The following is a 15,696-nucleotide window of genomic DNA, read 5'->3' on the forward strand; positions in this document are numbered from 1 at the left end:
TCCTTGCAATCTAATGACGTTACTGTTTAGAGCCCTTTTTGAAGGCACAATTGAGGTTACTATTGGAAATTTGTGTTCCTTTCGCTGCATGAAGGATTCTCTTCCATAAGGCGTATGGTTGGAAGTGAGAAGGATTTGGATTCATGTTACTTGCTTATAACCAATAAAAACATTTTATGCACTTGGGTATTTCAGTCAAACACAAATAGGCAACAGTACACTTGGAGGTGTATTTGCCTTTATTGTTCCATAGCAACTCCAAGCCTTCATTCTTCATTCAACAAGGGTTTGTCTTGTCTCTCTCCCCCACCCCTTTGCCTCTGACAGAGGTAGAGACAGTGAAGTTGGCCTGCACTGTGTATAGCAAACTCCATGACATCTGCAGCAGCTGGGTAAAAGATTTTCCTCTCCAGCCGAAGCCTCATCGATATTATGAAACATCAATTCATGCTATTAAGAATATGCGCCGCAAGATGGAGGACAAACATGTCTGCATTCCAGACTTCAACACTCTCTTCAACCTTGAGGTAAAAAGAGTCCTCTGAGGAAGGGACCTGCCAGTGGCATAGTAACCAAACCTCTGTAAATTAAACCTAGTAAATTTACCTCATCAAATGGATGTGAGTGACAGCAAAATAGCTAATTGGAGACATTTATCCAAACCCTGTTGCAGTCACTTTCTTTAGCTCTTATTGTCTGAATCCCCAGGTGTCTACTTCATGAACTCTCTACTTCAGGTCCCCTGGTGTCAACTTCATGAGTTAGGTCTCTCTACTCTCAAGTGTAGCTTGTGCCTCCTGTATTACACATGAAGCTGCCTTATCTTGAGTCCGACCCTTGGTCCCTGGTTCAGTATTATGTACTGATTGGCAGCAGCTCTTCAAGCTTTTTCCCAGGTCTTCTTAGAGAGATTAGGGATTAAACTAGGACCTTCTGGAAGCAAAACAGGTGCTCTTCCACTGAGCTGTACCCTCCACGTCCATAACTGACTACCTAAGTTGCTTACACATGATTTTAACTTCTGGCAGGATCAAGAGGAGCAGGCTTATTTTGCAGTATTTGATGGTCATGGAGGAGTGGATGCCGCCATTTATGCTTCTATCCACCTCCACGTGAACCTAGTGCATCAAGAGATGTTCCAGCACGACCCCTTGGAAGCATTGTGCAAAGCCTTCCAAGTGACAGATGAGCGCTTTGTGCAGAAGGCAGCCAGAGAGGTCAGTGAGCAACATCATTTTAAACGGGGCGGGGGGGATTTGATTTTGAAAAACATGTTATGCCACTTGGCAAAATGTAAATGGACTTCCATGGAAGAAACATGCAGCCACTTACTCAAAACATTTCCTCCTGGTACAGCTGCAAGCACTGTCAGATCCAGAGTTTTTGCTGTAGCCAAGTCAGTACATGGTGGCTGTTCTAATCTAGGGCTCCATCATTGACTCTTGGTAATATAGCAAAGAATGGAAGGTTCTGGCCCCAATAATCCAAGTGGACAAGGGCATCTCTGTACTCCTTCTTATTAATTAAGGCAGCTGTACTGATATTCAGAATAGGAAAGTAGTTAATCTTCCACACCACATTTTATTTTACATGGGCATGGTGACGTTCAAGCTGCACGCAAGAAGAGTACCCTGAGAATTGCATCTGATTTGCTAGGGCTATTCTAACTATTTATCAGTGCCTGAGTACTCCCAGTAATGAAATGCACTTCAAATTTACAAGGGAGAGCTAGTCAGTCACACCAGCACAGGAGTGGTTCTTTGTAGATTCTGGGACTCACTGACTCAGTCTGCATGAATCTTGAGCAGATGGCAAGTGCTTGGTGTTTGCTTCCAGCAGGTAGTTTAAGAACTGATCATCTTGCAAATGGGAGTACCCCTCATGCCTGCGGTTCTTCCTAAGGTAGAAATGGGGTGGGGGAGTTAATGAGTCATTTTGGGACCTACCAATTGATGCAGCTCTCCAGGTGTTCACATTTTCACTAAGTTCTGAGAACTGTGTATCAGAGAGTAGAAAATATGCTTCTGTTCAGCAGGTTCTGAGGTAGAATGTTAGAATTACACACTGATGTACCAAGGCATCTTGGTATCATCTGCACTGGTACACCTGGGGGGGGGGGTCAGCAGGTACAAGTACTCCTGGGTGGCATGGCTGGGGGGGCGGTGCCGCTGCTCTGAGGGTCACCCACTGCTTCCACTTTGAGAGCATCTGGAGGAATTCTGTGGGCCAGACAAGCTGCATGTGGCCACTCTGGCCCTAGGAAAGCCTTAGAAAGGTACTTCCCAAAAAACCGGAAGTACCTTTCTAAGGCCTTAGAAGGCCTTCTGAGGGCCAGAGAGGCCACATGCAGTCTCTCCAGCCCTCAGAAGATCTCTGGACACATCTCTGGAGATCAGGGCTGTACCAGAAGTAATTGCGGTGACCAATCAGTGCAAGTACCTGTGCCAGGACCGCCACTGATTATCTGTTCCTCACACTGGCTTCAAGAATAGATTTGATACATACAAATTAACCATACAAAAAAGCAGCTGCTTTTACTTCTCAAATCCAACAGTCTGCTTAGTTGAGATGACCTTGTGCTCTAGTTGCTGAGGGATGTGAGAAAGGCCTTAAAGAACAGATCAATTTGCTCCTGCCTGTATCAAGACCAGGGCTGCATTTTCTCTGCAGAGCTTGCGGTGTGGGACCACAGGTGTCGTGACATTCATCAGAGGGGACATGTTATATGTGGCGTGGCTGGGAGACTCCCAAGTGATGCTTGTGAGAAGAGGTCAAGCTGTGGAACTGATGAAGCCTCATAAACCAGATCGAGAGGTGAGCCTGCTGTGTGCCTGATTCTCTGGCCTGTCAGGAAGAGGAAGGATTGCTGTTCCCATGCAATTCCCTTTGAATTTTTCATTTGAGCACCATAACTCAGGCACTAGATATTCAGCTCCATGCTAGCCCCTGAAGTTCCTCGCTGAGGCAACCGTGTGTCCTTGGTTTGGGAAGGAAACAGGATAACCCCCAATTGCTGATAGAGCCAGTGTGTCTGTGCTTCAGCACCAAAATCTTTAGGAATCCTCTACAATAAGGACTTTAACCAGTTTTTGTCTTGCCCTTCTGGTTTAGGATGAGAAGAAACGCATCGAGGCCCTTGGAGGCTGCGTGGTTTGGTTTGGGGCTTGGAGAGTCAACGGGAGTCTCTCTGTCTCCAGAGCAATTGGTAGGAGGTTGAAATCTTTATCTTCTGGTTCATTTTATGTTTCATTTTCCTTCCTTGTTACTCCTCCAAGTTTCAGTGATCATATATGGTGTCTAAATTGACTGTGACCATGCAAGCAAGAGGTCTTCAAGTGGAATGTTAGGTGAAAATGCCTACTCAGGGTTGAATGAAGCAAATTTAGTTTTAGCAAGTATTAGGAAAGAAACCAAAAATAAAAAGCAGGTGTAATGATGTCATTATAAAGATCTATGATGTTGTCACATTTAGGATATTGTGCACTGTTCTGATTACCTTGTCTCTGAGAAAAAAACAGGAAGTACAGAAAAGGCACCAAAGTCTTTTAAGAGCTCGAGTTATCTGAGGAAAGACTTCATAGGTGGGGGAGGGGGTGTTTTAGTTTCGATAGCAAAGGAAGGGGCAGAAGACCCACCATAGAAGTTTGAAAAGCAAGAATAGAAACATTCATAGAGGGTGTCTGTCAATGAGTTTCATGTCCATATTGGCTTTCAGGGGTGTACCTCTGACTGCCAGATGTGTGCGCTTGTGTGCTTCCTGGGTATTTGGGAATTACAATGTATTATAATGCATAAAATGCTGGATAGGTGGTCTGAACCACCTATCTGAACCAAGGTCTGAACCAAGGTCTGAACTACAATTATAGCTTTTACTTGTGACAGACTAAATTGTTGTTAGGGTTGCCCGTCCTGTTGCTAGCTGTACAGGCTGCTGAAATTGACACTTTGGTGTATATGCTACATACACAAATGGATGAAAAATACTCAGCAAATACTTTGGAAGTAGTTCAAGTTTTAATGGCTGGATGGGTGGAGAGATTAGGAATCCTAATTTTTGGATTTCCATTCCCAAATCAGGGCCAGTAGCATGTGACTGTCTGCACAGTGATGTATCCATGCCAATGGAGCATGCACTGTATCCCGCAGGCCCCAAAGGTCTCCACTGGATAAAGGAACATTTGTTCCCTTGCCCAGGAGTAAGCTCTTGTTGCCTGAATGGGTCTACCTAGACCTACGCCAGCGATATAGCTGGTAGAAGTCTGAGTGGAACTGGGAAGGCAGATCAAGACCTGGAAGGGGGAATAGGATATTGTTGGCACTACTGCTGTTGATACTGCTCCCTTCCTGGCCTCACTCCGCCCCATCTTTTTCTTGCCCTTCCCACTCTCCACCTCCCTCCCACCCTTTGAAATCCTTACTCTTCTTAGTAAGCCAGAGCATGTCTCTGAAGTAGATGCTATTTTTCCAGTGTGCTGGTGGGCAGGGCACTTTAGCCCTTGCAGTATAGTATTGTATTGGCAACCTTCAGTCTCGAAAGGCTATGGTATCGCGCTCTGAAAGGTGGTTCTGGCACAGCATCTAGTGTGGCTGAAAAGGCCAAACCGGGAGTGACAATCCCTTCCACACTGGGAGCAAGTGCAGTCTGTCCCTGGTCTGCTCCCTGGCTATGGGCCTTCCTTCTTTGCCTCTTAGCCTCAGACTGTTGGCAAAGTGTCTCTTCAAACTGGGAAAGGCCATGCTGCACAGCCTGCCTCCAAGCGGGCCGCTCAGAGGCCAGGGTTTCCCACTTGTTGAGGTCCATCCCTAAGGCCTTCAGATCCCTCTTGCAGATGTCCTTGTATCGCAGCTGTGGTCTACCTGTAGGGTGCTTTCCTTGCACGAGTTCTCCATAGAGGAGATCCTTTGGGAGCCCTTGCAGTGGTCGATAGTAAATCAGAAGAGTGTAGTCAGGTGGCTTCCTGCACTGAGGAGAGTGTCCCAGGCAAAAATGCACCTTCCTTTGCTCAGACACTTTCTGTAGGCTGAGCTTTGTGTACTCCGGAACTGTCCCAGGGCTGGGAGAAGCTGCTGTCCAGGAGAACTCCAGTAGCATTACTATTGAAGCAATTTACACTTACCAGCACTGTGTGATGTGTAAGTGGATAACATGCTGCACTCAAAACAAGATAAATTGTCTTTCTTTTGTCTCCTCTATAGACAAAATTAGTAGCAAGTGTTCTTCAAAACCCATCCCCTCCTTTACAAACAGCCTAATGGGCAGGCAACCCCCCCCCCCCCACCGCAATATGCAGCATGGTACAAGTCATGGGCCTAGATTCTTGTTGGGTTAAAAATCAGAAGTCAGTTACTCAGAATCCTAAAATGAGCTTGAAAACTGTGGGCTTTCAAATGAGTAGAAGTTTTTTCTGTTTGATCCCCTCCTTCCCCAGGGCATATTTTCAAGCTTTCATACTAATAAGAGCTAAAAATTTGAAGGTTGAGAGTTGCTGAGTCTTGTACAAGAGAACTTTCAGGTTCTCTTGAGTTTCTTGTCCCTGTTTGTGGGACTGGTAGGGTAGTGAAGGTGGCACATTCACTGACATCTGCAAAGATTTAAAAGAGTATTGATTTATTTGTCTCACTTAGTGGAAACCTAAATTTTCTCTGGGGGTGTTTATCCAATGGTTCCAGGTGATGCAGAGCACAAGCCATATATCTGTGGGGATGCAGACTCCACCTCTACTGTTCTGGATGGATCTGAAGACTACCTCATTTTAGCCTGTGATGGTTTCTATGACACAGTGAACCCGGATGAAGCAGTGAAGGTGGTGGCTGACCACTTGAAGGAGAATAATGGGGACAGCAGCATGGTAGCACACAAGTTAGTGGCCTCCGCGCGAGATGCCGGCTCCAGCGACAACATCACTGTCATTGTGGTCTTTCTCAGGGACATGAGTACAGCTGTGAGCGTTAGTGAGGAGTCTGAATGGACAGAGAACTCCTTCCAAGATGGGCAGGAGGACAACGGTGATGATAAAGAAAACCATGGAGATTGCAAAAGGCCCTGGCCTCAGCACCAGGTCTCGGCACCTGCTGATCTAGGGTACGAGGGGAGAGTGGATTCTTTCACGGACAGAACTACCTTGAGTGCAGGTTCCGGAGTCAACTTTTTGGAAGATCTAGGGTACTTAGACCTGAGGAAAGTAGAAGCTAGCAAACTTCAAAGTGCCAAGCGCCTGTCCCCAGATCAAGGGTTTAATGCTGGTGTACCAAAGAGAGCAACTTTGGGTAATGGTTTATCAGTAGAAAACAAGACAGCAGTTGACACTGCACCTCTGACATGTGGACAGAGCAGTATTATGCTGGAGCAGCAGCCCTCTCTTAGTATTTGGTCTACGAGCCCCCCTGAATACAACCTGGTATGCAAACCTCCCACCTCCTCTAGAACAGAAGGTGAACAGTTCAAATTCTGGGGGAGAAGAGGTTCCATTTTCTCTCACTTTCATATCTGTGACACCAAGCGGTGGCAGCGACTAGCTAGACTCAAGCCAAAGCTCCACATGCTTCTCTTGAAGCACAGGCCACATCCCCACACAGAAGGAATAGCTCTGTGCTCACCTAGCCGGGTGAATGGCCGTAGAAATAGGTTGATAAGAAGCACTCTCTGGCAGGGCTTCTCCAGTTGTGGCCAGAGTCATGGGGAGGGTATTTTTCTGATGTTAAGGCAGAGTCACTGTATACCAGACCCTGGGCTTCTCTAGAGCTATCAAAACAAAACACCACACTCCTTTCTATTTTCCTGTCCTCTTTAAATAGTTAGGTTAGATATTCACAGAATGAGAACTTAAAAAAATAAAAGCAGGCATTTCAGAACTATGTGATTGTGGAATGCCTCACTTGTGTAAATAGATTTAGGACTAAAACAGTGTTTCAGTCTTAAAACAAGACTGGTATGCCAGTCTCTCTCTCTCTCTCAGCAATGTGTCTGTCTCTTGCGCGTGCGTGCATGCGCAGACTCATCTATATCTCTAGCTTCATTTGCTCATGGGAATTACATAGTATCACTGACTCATTGGACTTGGTAGAAAAGTGCTATTTTTTAAGATACTGCAAAAATGTTAAAAAAACATGTTTGGACTGAGTCTGGGGAGCAATATTTTCAGAAAGAACCTGTTTTAAAATTGCACGCTTTGTAGGTGGGGAGGCACTTGAAGTGGGAGGAGGGAAGAGGATAACTAGCCAGGTTATGGGAGGAATTTCTGTAAAGGTTAACTGAGAAAAACTATGTGGAAAGCCAGATGTTTTGCAGGTGTTTTTAAAAGCCATAGGGTTTTTTTTGTTGTTTTTTTAAAGTAGTACAAGAGCCCTCCTAGCCCCTGCAGTATATCCAGTAAGATTCAGATGAAGGTGTGTACTCAATCTTTCGGTATGTTTTTCCCTTGTAACATAAAACCCCATTTTGTAGTTTTTGAAGATTTGTCTCTATAGTTGAAACTAACTGCAGTGTTCGGGGTCAGGGGGTGTGGTATTTTTGTGGTGGCTTTTCAGGGGATACTTAGTGACATTTTAATCTCAAACTGAAAGAGTAATAATGTAAAATTGTTTGCTTCTAACATAGCTGTGGTTCTTTCATCCCTGTCTCTTTTCTAATCCCTCTTATCTCAGGTGTCAAATGGATGTAAAGCTAGTCCAGATACAACAGTGCTGGTTGTGAGTTGATGGGCCAGCAAGTGGTTGGTTAGACCTCTTGCCATCAGTTCTGCTTTCCCACTGAACAGAATCTCATGTTCTTATTGAAGCACTTTTTGTCTTGACTACTTGGTGAACTTTGTGTTCACCTTAAAAGACATTTGAGTATGGACTGAAGCTTCTAGAGAAGCCCACAGCAAGTTGAAATACACAGAAATGCAAAAGCAAGTAGCCTACTGGAGTAGCTGTTGCAACTTGCACTAGCAAGCTAGAGCTTTGAGCTGTTAGTTGCAGGAGAAAGGTTGGCCTAAGGATTTCCCCTCTGGCCCTTGTCCTAAAAAAAACACTATTTTTTAAAAAATCACAATAGTTTTAGCACTTGCCAGTTAGGATGCAGAAGAACTGGAAACACCTTTTGTTAATCCAGTGTCTGCTTGAATTATCAATCCTGAGTGTGAGGCATGCTTTCAATTTAGAGCTATAGATACTCACCCCACAAGTCCATTTATTTAGTTTTAGCAAAATAGCATCATTAACCAATCCACTTTGTTAGTGCAACCTTGTCAGAAGCTGCCTAAAGATTAGAAATATAACTAAGTAGAAAATATTTATGAAGGTTAGGTTTTTAGTTCATTTCATTGACCAGTTGTCTTGGTTTCTTAATGGGACATAACCAAACAGTAGAGAAAGCTGAGATTCTCTACGTACTTTCTTTGTAGAGGGGTGGGGGTGAATAAATTAAGGGATCACCCAGCTTTTCCATTTGTCATCATCTGTAAACCATAGTATGGTAGCACAAATCAAATATTACCCAGGGAAAGATGAGGAACTGCAAAACAGCAGCACACAACAGTAGTACTGGCCATCCCTGCTGCCTTGCTTAAAGAGACTGCACAGCAGTACCGACGGTACCCTGCAAGTTTTCTTGTATCTGAAAGTTGTGCTTACATAGAAACTAAGTGCAATTCTTTGGAAGACTTTGCAATGCTAGACTTTTGACAATGGCTGACCTCTTCCCAGAGTGGAGGCATAATTGAGAAGTACTAGCCTCTGAATGCTCTCATCTTTTAAAGAAAGAAGTGCAGCTCCACCTGTGTGGATTCATACATGGATTAACAGCTGCTCATCCTGTTTCTCCCTACAGAAGTGACTCTGCCATCCATTCCTAGTGTGGTCCTGTACAAAATATTGTTAGCGGTAGCAAGTGTTCATCTCTTCAGTCACTGCAAAGTGGTAGTGTGTAGGATCCATCTGTGAGGCAAATCCTTTAATCATGGTAGAGCACATATTTAAAGTAGTTCTTTGTCCAATATCTGCTGCTCAATTCTACACACTAGGCAAAAAAGAAGCAGTGCTTTGTGACATGCTGTGTTTTTTCTCTTAATGCCACTGGTGATAGGAAGTAGTTCTCTTCAGTTCAAACTCCTGTGCCCTTATTTGCTGCTTGCTGACGTAAGCAATAAGCTCCCCTTTTAACTGATATCTCAATGTTCTGTATCTAGTACTTTGACCCTCTAGCCAGTGATAATGTACAAAAAAATAGATATCTAAGTGTATTTATTGTTCATGTTGGTTGTCTGTAAAGTGTTTTGTAAATCTGTGTATTTCAATAGTGGTAACAATTTGCATAAAGAAACCTTTCCATTCACTACTGGAAGTAGCCCCTTGAGTTCCCAGAATCAGCATAGGAATATGGAAACAGTGGTGGCTGCCAAGGGTAGGCAGTGTCAGGCCACCTTTCCTGAGGCTGTTCAAGATCTGCTTCTGAGCTTATAAGGGATTCCTTTAATCCGATAGTCTCCTGCCTCTAATTGCAAGGAATCTCTCAATGTAGGAAATGGAACAGCAGTGGAGCAGGAAGCCATTAATCCATTTCAGTTGCACTACATTATATAAACAGTTATTTATACTTGAAGTGCCATCCATTGCCCTTATGAATCTAGAATGCAAGAAGGCATAGATCTAGCCAAGCTAGCTCACCCCTGCAAAAGGGGAGTTTGCTTCCTATGCACTTTCATCTCCTGGCTCAGACAGGACATGAAGAGCATCACTTTCATTTGCACAGAGCTCATTACCTGATGCCTCACAGGGCTTTTTAGTAGACAGTATCCGCCAGAGGGCTGCTCCCTTAATCCTTCAGTCAAGTACAACTGTACTGGCTTTTACTTAATCTCTATTTTAAAGTATTCCATTGTCATATACAGGAGGCACAGTGCTTTATTTTTCTAGAATATGCTTTTAAGCCAGAAAAAACACCTATGCAGAAGTTACTCAGCACTAGGAATTAGGGCTGCAGTTCAAGCAACCCTTTACCCTGCAACTCAGAATTCTGTTGTAGCTCTAGAGAGTCTGAATATCCGGCTCTACTGACAACTAGCTTACTCACATGGAAGGAGGATGGAGAGAAGATGGGCATGACCCAAGTTGCACTATAATTTAAGGCTGTGTTCCTCTCTCTCCCCCCCATAACAGGAGACAATTAAGTGTGGCACACATATATTGTGCAATGGTCATTGTGAAGAAATACAAGTGACAAACTAAGTCTTACTAAACACTAAGCACCTATAGCTGCCAGTATTTAAAAAAAACTGAAGTATTATACAAGTATCACAAGGGAGGCTTGGTTTAAAATAAGCTCTTGTTTAACTCACTCTTGGCTGTTGTGGTTTTCCTGTTCTAAAAGTAGGGAGAGTGCTACAACACTGAGATTTATTCTTAATGCTAAATGTTAGAATGGCACATTCTTAAAATGTCAAGTGTATTATTGAACTCCTGTTGAAAGATACTTATGCTGTCATGAAACTAATGAAATTGGTCAGTTTAAGTGACTTCTTACTGTGTTTGGGACCTGTTGACAACTTTGTTCCTATAGCTCAAGTTCAGTTGGAATCATGTATTAGCCATACTTTATTTATTAAAGCTGTTCACAAAAAGTAAGGACTATGTTCAACTTCTACCAATATATTAATAAAACAGCAACAATCTTAGTTGTCTACTTATTTGAATGTAAGTAAACCAGAGTTTCTCTTGAGCGACTTTCAGTCACAAGAATTGACTTTCTGCTGAACTTGCTCCTGCTGCATAGTGAGATTGGGGGTGGGTGGGACTGCTATCCCTTGAAACAAGACTAGGTTTAAGCCACAACATTCTTTCAGATTTAGCATGCCTGTGTCAGAGTCAAGTTACATGCCATTTCTAGGGTTTAATGCAAATCAAGCATCAAAGATCTCTGGGCTTTTAATTCCAATTCAGCTTGCCTTAAATTGGTCTGTAATTTCCTTTTCAGTTTGGGAAGCAGAAACTGAGTTTCCCCATCCCCCATCCGATATATAAAGATGGGAATCAGTATTGAGTAGGTGACTTCCTAGCTAGTCTATTGGTTCAGTGTGGTTGAGAATACAGTTCAAGCAATCATTTGACTAGCAAGCAGTTTACTCAATAGGTCTCACTTTAAAATTTCTCTTCTAGGAGCATTTCAAATTAGAGTTGCAGCCCCCTAAGATATGCAAATGCAGCTCTGCAGCTATCTTGCTGCAACAAAATGCTGTTCCAAATGCAAGCTGTCAAACTATGATAGTAGAAACTTGCAAGCATGTGTGTATTTCGGAGCAGAGGAGCCAAAAATGAAACTGGACACATTCAGGTCCAATGGCTGCGGAGTACAGCAAATTAGCTTGAGACAAAGTTTTCAGGTCCAGCTTCACTGTTCTGTGAAAAACATCTAATCTGCTGCAAAGTGGCTAAAGATCTATCCATTAAAACAGACCAACAAGCCAATATTTTGCTTTGACCACCCTTACATTTGTCACTGTGAACCATACTAGTCACATAAAACCCCAAGAGCATAGCCTTCTCTGCCTAAGGCACTCGCATACAATCTGCTGTCACAAGTATTTCCTTTAAGTTTAAAGGAACTGTTTGTGGCTTAAACTATGCACATAGAGGTCCATGTTCATTTTATTAATTAAAAGAGTGCAAACCATTTTCATCTGAACTATATGAATTTTACAACCATTAAACCTTACATTTGGGAGCAAATTCTTCTGTTAAAAGTACAGCATCCAGAAGAACACACAACATTTATACAGTGACGTGCTTTTCAAGAAACATTCATGAGACAGTCAATGCCGCAGAGCTTCACAGAACACCTTTAGCAGCTCAAGTGCAATGCACAGTGGCAAAATAAGTTTGGCAACAACATTTTCAACTGGCCAAAGCTGGACAAGAGGGAGGTGGCAAGGAAGGACTCTTGCATGAAGGCATCTCACTTTAAGTAGTTTAGGACAAGTACAACAGCTTTACTGCCAATCCATAAATAAAAGGGATGGGGCTCCCTTCTCCCATGCCCCAAACACCTCAGCCATTGAACTCTCATGTAGCAAGGGGAGAATGGCTGAGGCTCCAGCACCTTTTGAGGGCACACGGGGTATTGGGGTTTACATCCAGGAGGGTTACTGTGCCACCACTGGCTATCAAGTAGGTTCAGAAAAGCAGTACAGCAAGTTTGTCAGCACAAAGGGGAAGAAACAGAATGAAATGTGCACAGAATCTTACTGGAAACAACACAGGTGAATTAAGTAAGCCCCTACAATCCGATGCACCAACTCACAAGCTGGCATGTGCTGATCCAACATCAGGCAGCCCCTACCACCAAATGCTCTACCTGGTTCAAAGAGAGAAAGAAAGAAATATGATGAACTCACATCACACTGGAGGGAAGGTCTTTCAATGGTAATGTATTTGTACACCTGCACCCTAAAAGCCCAGCTGAAGAACCCAAGATCAGAATGATAAAGGAAAAGGAAGCAAGCAAAACAAGCAGGTGTGGGCAAATGGGGATCTATCATTACCTTCACCTTGGGCAGTAATTGCAACAATCTCATCTGCCAGTACAAAGAGACAAGAGATCTCAAAAGGTGCACTGAAAATGATCTGGCCCCACATGTACACCCTTCATCCAAACAAGGAAGAAGGAGCAAGGAAAAACTCCAAGTCATCAAAGTGCCCTACAAAGTGTTGTAACGTGTCCTAAGTAGTAAGATGCTTGTGTCAGAATAATAGTTTACTCTGGTGAAAGGCTCAGTCTACAGATATCAAATTCTCAAAAGAGTTCAGTTGAGTGCATGGAAAGATCTGGAAGGTCTTTCACAATGGGACACAGGTCACAATAACAGTAACCTCACAGTTACCTTATGTTATCCTTTCCAGTGGCAAAGGGGAGGTCTTCAGGGCCTATTTGGTCACCCTCAGGGAAAACCGAGCACAGCTCTAAGGCTGAAAAAAAAAAAGAATTAAGTGGGCTTTGGAACATCAGAACGCAAAAGTTTTTAAACACACACACACACACCAGACAGCTGGAGGTAGAATGTAACAATCAAGTCAGAAGTCACTGGGCTGTTTCTTGCACTGCTTTCCCCAAACTTTTGTAAAAGTACACTTCCCATACTGTAGGGATATTGTGTTCAGCATCAACTGCCCATCACTAAACTTTCTATATTGCTACTGATCATCCACAAGTTTTACCCACGTTGCTTGCTTTTTTACAAGCAAGCACATGTTTAGTGAAAATGCTGTGTGAGAGGCAGCCCCATACACAGTGGCATGGTGTCTGTACTGCTTGCATAATTGGTGCTGTGGTCCTTTCAATAAAAGGAGAGAGAGAGTGGGAACACATCAGTGTGGACGGTTGCTAAAAACTGTATTGTGGTGCTAAGATTAGCTTGAAACACCTCTGCCAATGAAGCTTCTATTGCCATGACACTGTGCCTTTAGTTCTCACTACTAGGAATGATGGGAGGTCAAAGTTTAAAACAGCACATACCACAGAAGCCAGAGATAAGTAATAGGTATAAGAAATGCAATACAGAAGTTGCACAGGGCTGCGAGTAGAAGCAGGACTGTGAGGAAAAACCAGGAACACACCAAGCCAGGGGAAGAGTATTCCCAATGCCTTGGTGCTGGGATTTTTTTAAGCCCTAAGCCTTACCATCACTTGAAGGCTGGGTTTGGAAAGTCTGGTTGAAGACATCCCGGGTGGCACCAGTAGCTTCCACATCCTCCTGCTCTTCATTCTCTGTGTCGCATTCAATGTCGCTGTCACTGCTCATCCCTGGCAAGAGGTGAAGGACATGCTTCTGGCAAAGCCCAGCTGCACACAGCAAGAAGTAGGAGAACAGGCTGCTTAAGCACCAGAAATCAACTTTAAGAAAGCGCCAACTGTCTCATCCTCTTCAGACTGCAATGTGGCTCTACAAACCACACCAGCTCCCTTGCCCTCACTCCACAATAACCACAGAAAGGAATGTAAGCCTTAGAAAATTAAGCACTACTAAAAACTATGTGTCGCTAATCTGGAAGTTGATCAGAGGGGTGATTTGGAAGCTGATCAGCTGATCTAGAAGCTGATCAGTGTTGCTGATCAGGGGCACAAGGCGTGTCTCTCTCAAAGAGTAGCCAGCCAGGTGAATCTTGCCTCATCCAGCAATACAATTCTTAGATTGCTTTCTGAGAGTCAACATCTACATTAGGGTAGGTGCCTTGTTTAAAAGCAAGGACCACACTGGAAATACTAAGAGCATGGAGCTCACCTGCATACTTCAACAACATAGCATTCAATGAAAGAAGGTCAGTATTTTTATGGATGTTCATCTAAAGGTGCTGGAGATTACTTCACTTTGACATCATGCCAAACAGCAACACCAAACATTTCGTCAGCCATAAGAACTTCAGGCACCTCAGTAGTTGCCTAAAGTCCACAGGTTCCCTTTTTGGGATCTCACTTGGGCTGAAGGTACTTACGAAAGAAGCTATTTATGAAGTCCTCCTGCATTTTCCTTCCTGTACAGGCTTTATTTCTCACAAAGATGTCATAACTTCAGCCAGAAGGGACTCAACTGGGGGAACTTTTTCAGCTTTGAAAGACTGTGGTATGTGCTTTTTTCATCTTAACAACTTTTCTTTTACAACAGACATTGTTCATCCTGAAAGTTAATCTTTATTGTTCTGAGGGCTTAATTTGTGTTCTTTTGTCCTACTCCTCCCCATCCAAGACATGGGGCATGACCTCCAAGCTCTTAGTACTTCTTGGGTGGTCTACACTTTAGGTACATGACAAGCTCTTGTTGCATAGCCTTTGTGGAAATAAGCACACAGGCACCTGACTTCCTTTTAAGAGGTAAAAAGATACAGCAGATGGATTAGGGACTGCATTATTTTGACACAGGGTAGTCATAACCCTACAGTAATTCTTGCCCACTCTGTCAGTAAAGTAGCTGCTACAACAGCTTTTTCTACCAATACTTGGCTAATAGTTTGACCCCGCACCAAGATAATTCTGACTTCCTTCATTAGGCATCATCTGAGACCCCTCCGGAGGTGGACATGGAAGAGCAGTGTTGTTTAGCAAATGCAATCCCAACCAGGTTGTTCAGATTAGTGCTGCTAAACAGTATTACATGACATTCTTCTCCATCTGAAAGGAAAATGCAAAATACTGAACTTCTATTGAATAAACACATGTCTTGACCCCCTGAATCCATACACCATCTCCTCCCCTCTCCCCCACATCCTCCACTCTGTTGTGAATATGCAACACTGACATTGAGTTTAATTTAAAACAGCAGCTCTGTGTGGTGTTCAAATGCAGACATGAAATAGTGTTTAATCTCAGATTCACATCTTGGTTTATAAACCGCAACAGCTCTGGATTTCAGAACTGTTTAAATTTAAAACTAACCAGGATTTTGGCCATGCATGTGTCAAACAGGAAGAGGAGTGGGAGAAGAGAATGTGTGGACTTGGACAGCAAGCTGCATCCCAACTAATAAATCATGGGTTTTTGGGTCATGTGAACTGATCCAGGAAATCCAGTGCATTTGCCTTTCAGATGAAACTGAATCTACAGCAATGGGATGTTCAACTGTAGTAATCTGACTGGAAACTGGACTGCATTTTTAAAAACTCTCCCAAGTTCTGTCTCCACTGATGAATGGGAGAATCACCCGTCATTAGATGTCCTGCTCCCCCTCA

General features: G+C 43.5%; 2 protein-coding genes across 3 annotated transcripts in view; one reads left to right on the top strand and one right to left on the bottom strand.

Moving 5' to 3' along the window:
- Positions 1-327: 327 nt before the first annotated feature.
- On the top strand, positions 328-6,792 carry PPM1E (protein phosphatase, Mg2+/Mn2+ dependent 1E). The gene is made up of 5 exons (XM_066635950.1): positions 328-527; positions 1,029-1,217; positions 2,671-2,814; positions 3,112-3,205; positions 5,671-6,792. The coding sequence occupies exons 1-5, from the start codon at positions 462-464 to the stop codon at positions 6,738-6,740; spliced, it is 1,563 nt and encodes a 520-aa protein (XP_066492047.1). The 5' UTR covers positions 328-461; the 3' UTR covers positions 6,741-6,792.
- Positions 6,793-11,607: 4,815 nt separating this feature from the next.
- Positions 11,608-15,696, bottom strand: part of TRIM37 (tripartite motif containing 37) — a 52,449-nt gene continuing 48,360 nt past the window's right edge. For both annotated transcript variants that reach the window (XM_066635261.1, XM_066635260.1), the window contains exons 23-25: positions 13,655-13,816; positions 12,858-12,942; positions 11,608-12,331 (exon numbers count right to left, since the gene is read on the bottom strand). In XM_066635261.1, coding sequence (XP_066491358.1) covers positions 12,328-12,331; positions 12,858-12,942; positions 13,655-13,816 — 251 coding nt within the window. In that variant the 3' untranslated portion in view covers positions 11,608-12,327. The remainder of the gene's footprint in view (positions 12,332-12,857; positions 12,943-13,654; positions 13,817-15,696) is intronic.

This window comes from Tiliqua scincoides, chromosome 8, assembly GCF_035046505.1.
Source record: "Tiliqua scincoides isolate rTilSci1 chromosome 8, rTilSci1.hap2, whole genome shotgun sequence".
Taxonomy (NCBI): domain Eukaryota; kingdom Metazoa; phylum Chordata; class Lepidosauria; order Squamata; family Scincidae; genus Tiliqua; species Tiliqua scincoides.

What these genes read in the sequence shown, in the direction of transcription:
- PPM1E (XM_066635950.1), top strand. Translation starts at nt 462, where the DNA reads ATGCGCCGCAAGATGGAGGACAAACATGTCTGCATTCCAGACTTCAAC. An exon ending in ACACTCTCTTCAACCTTGAG is followed by an intron (nt 528 to 1,028) that starts GTAAAAAGAGTC and finishes AACTTCTGGCAG; the next exon opens with GATCAAGAGGAGCAGGCTTA. An exon ending in CTCATAAACCAGATCGAGAG is followed by an intron (nt 2,815 to 3,111) that starts GTGAGCCTGCTG and finishes CTTCTGGTTTAG; the next exon opens with GATGAGAAGAAACGCATCGA.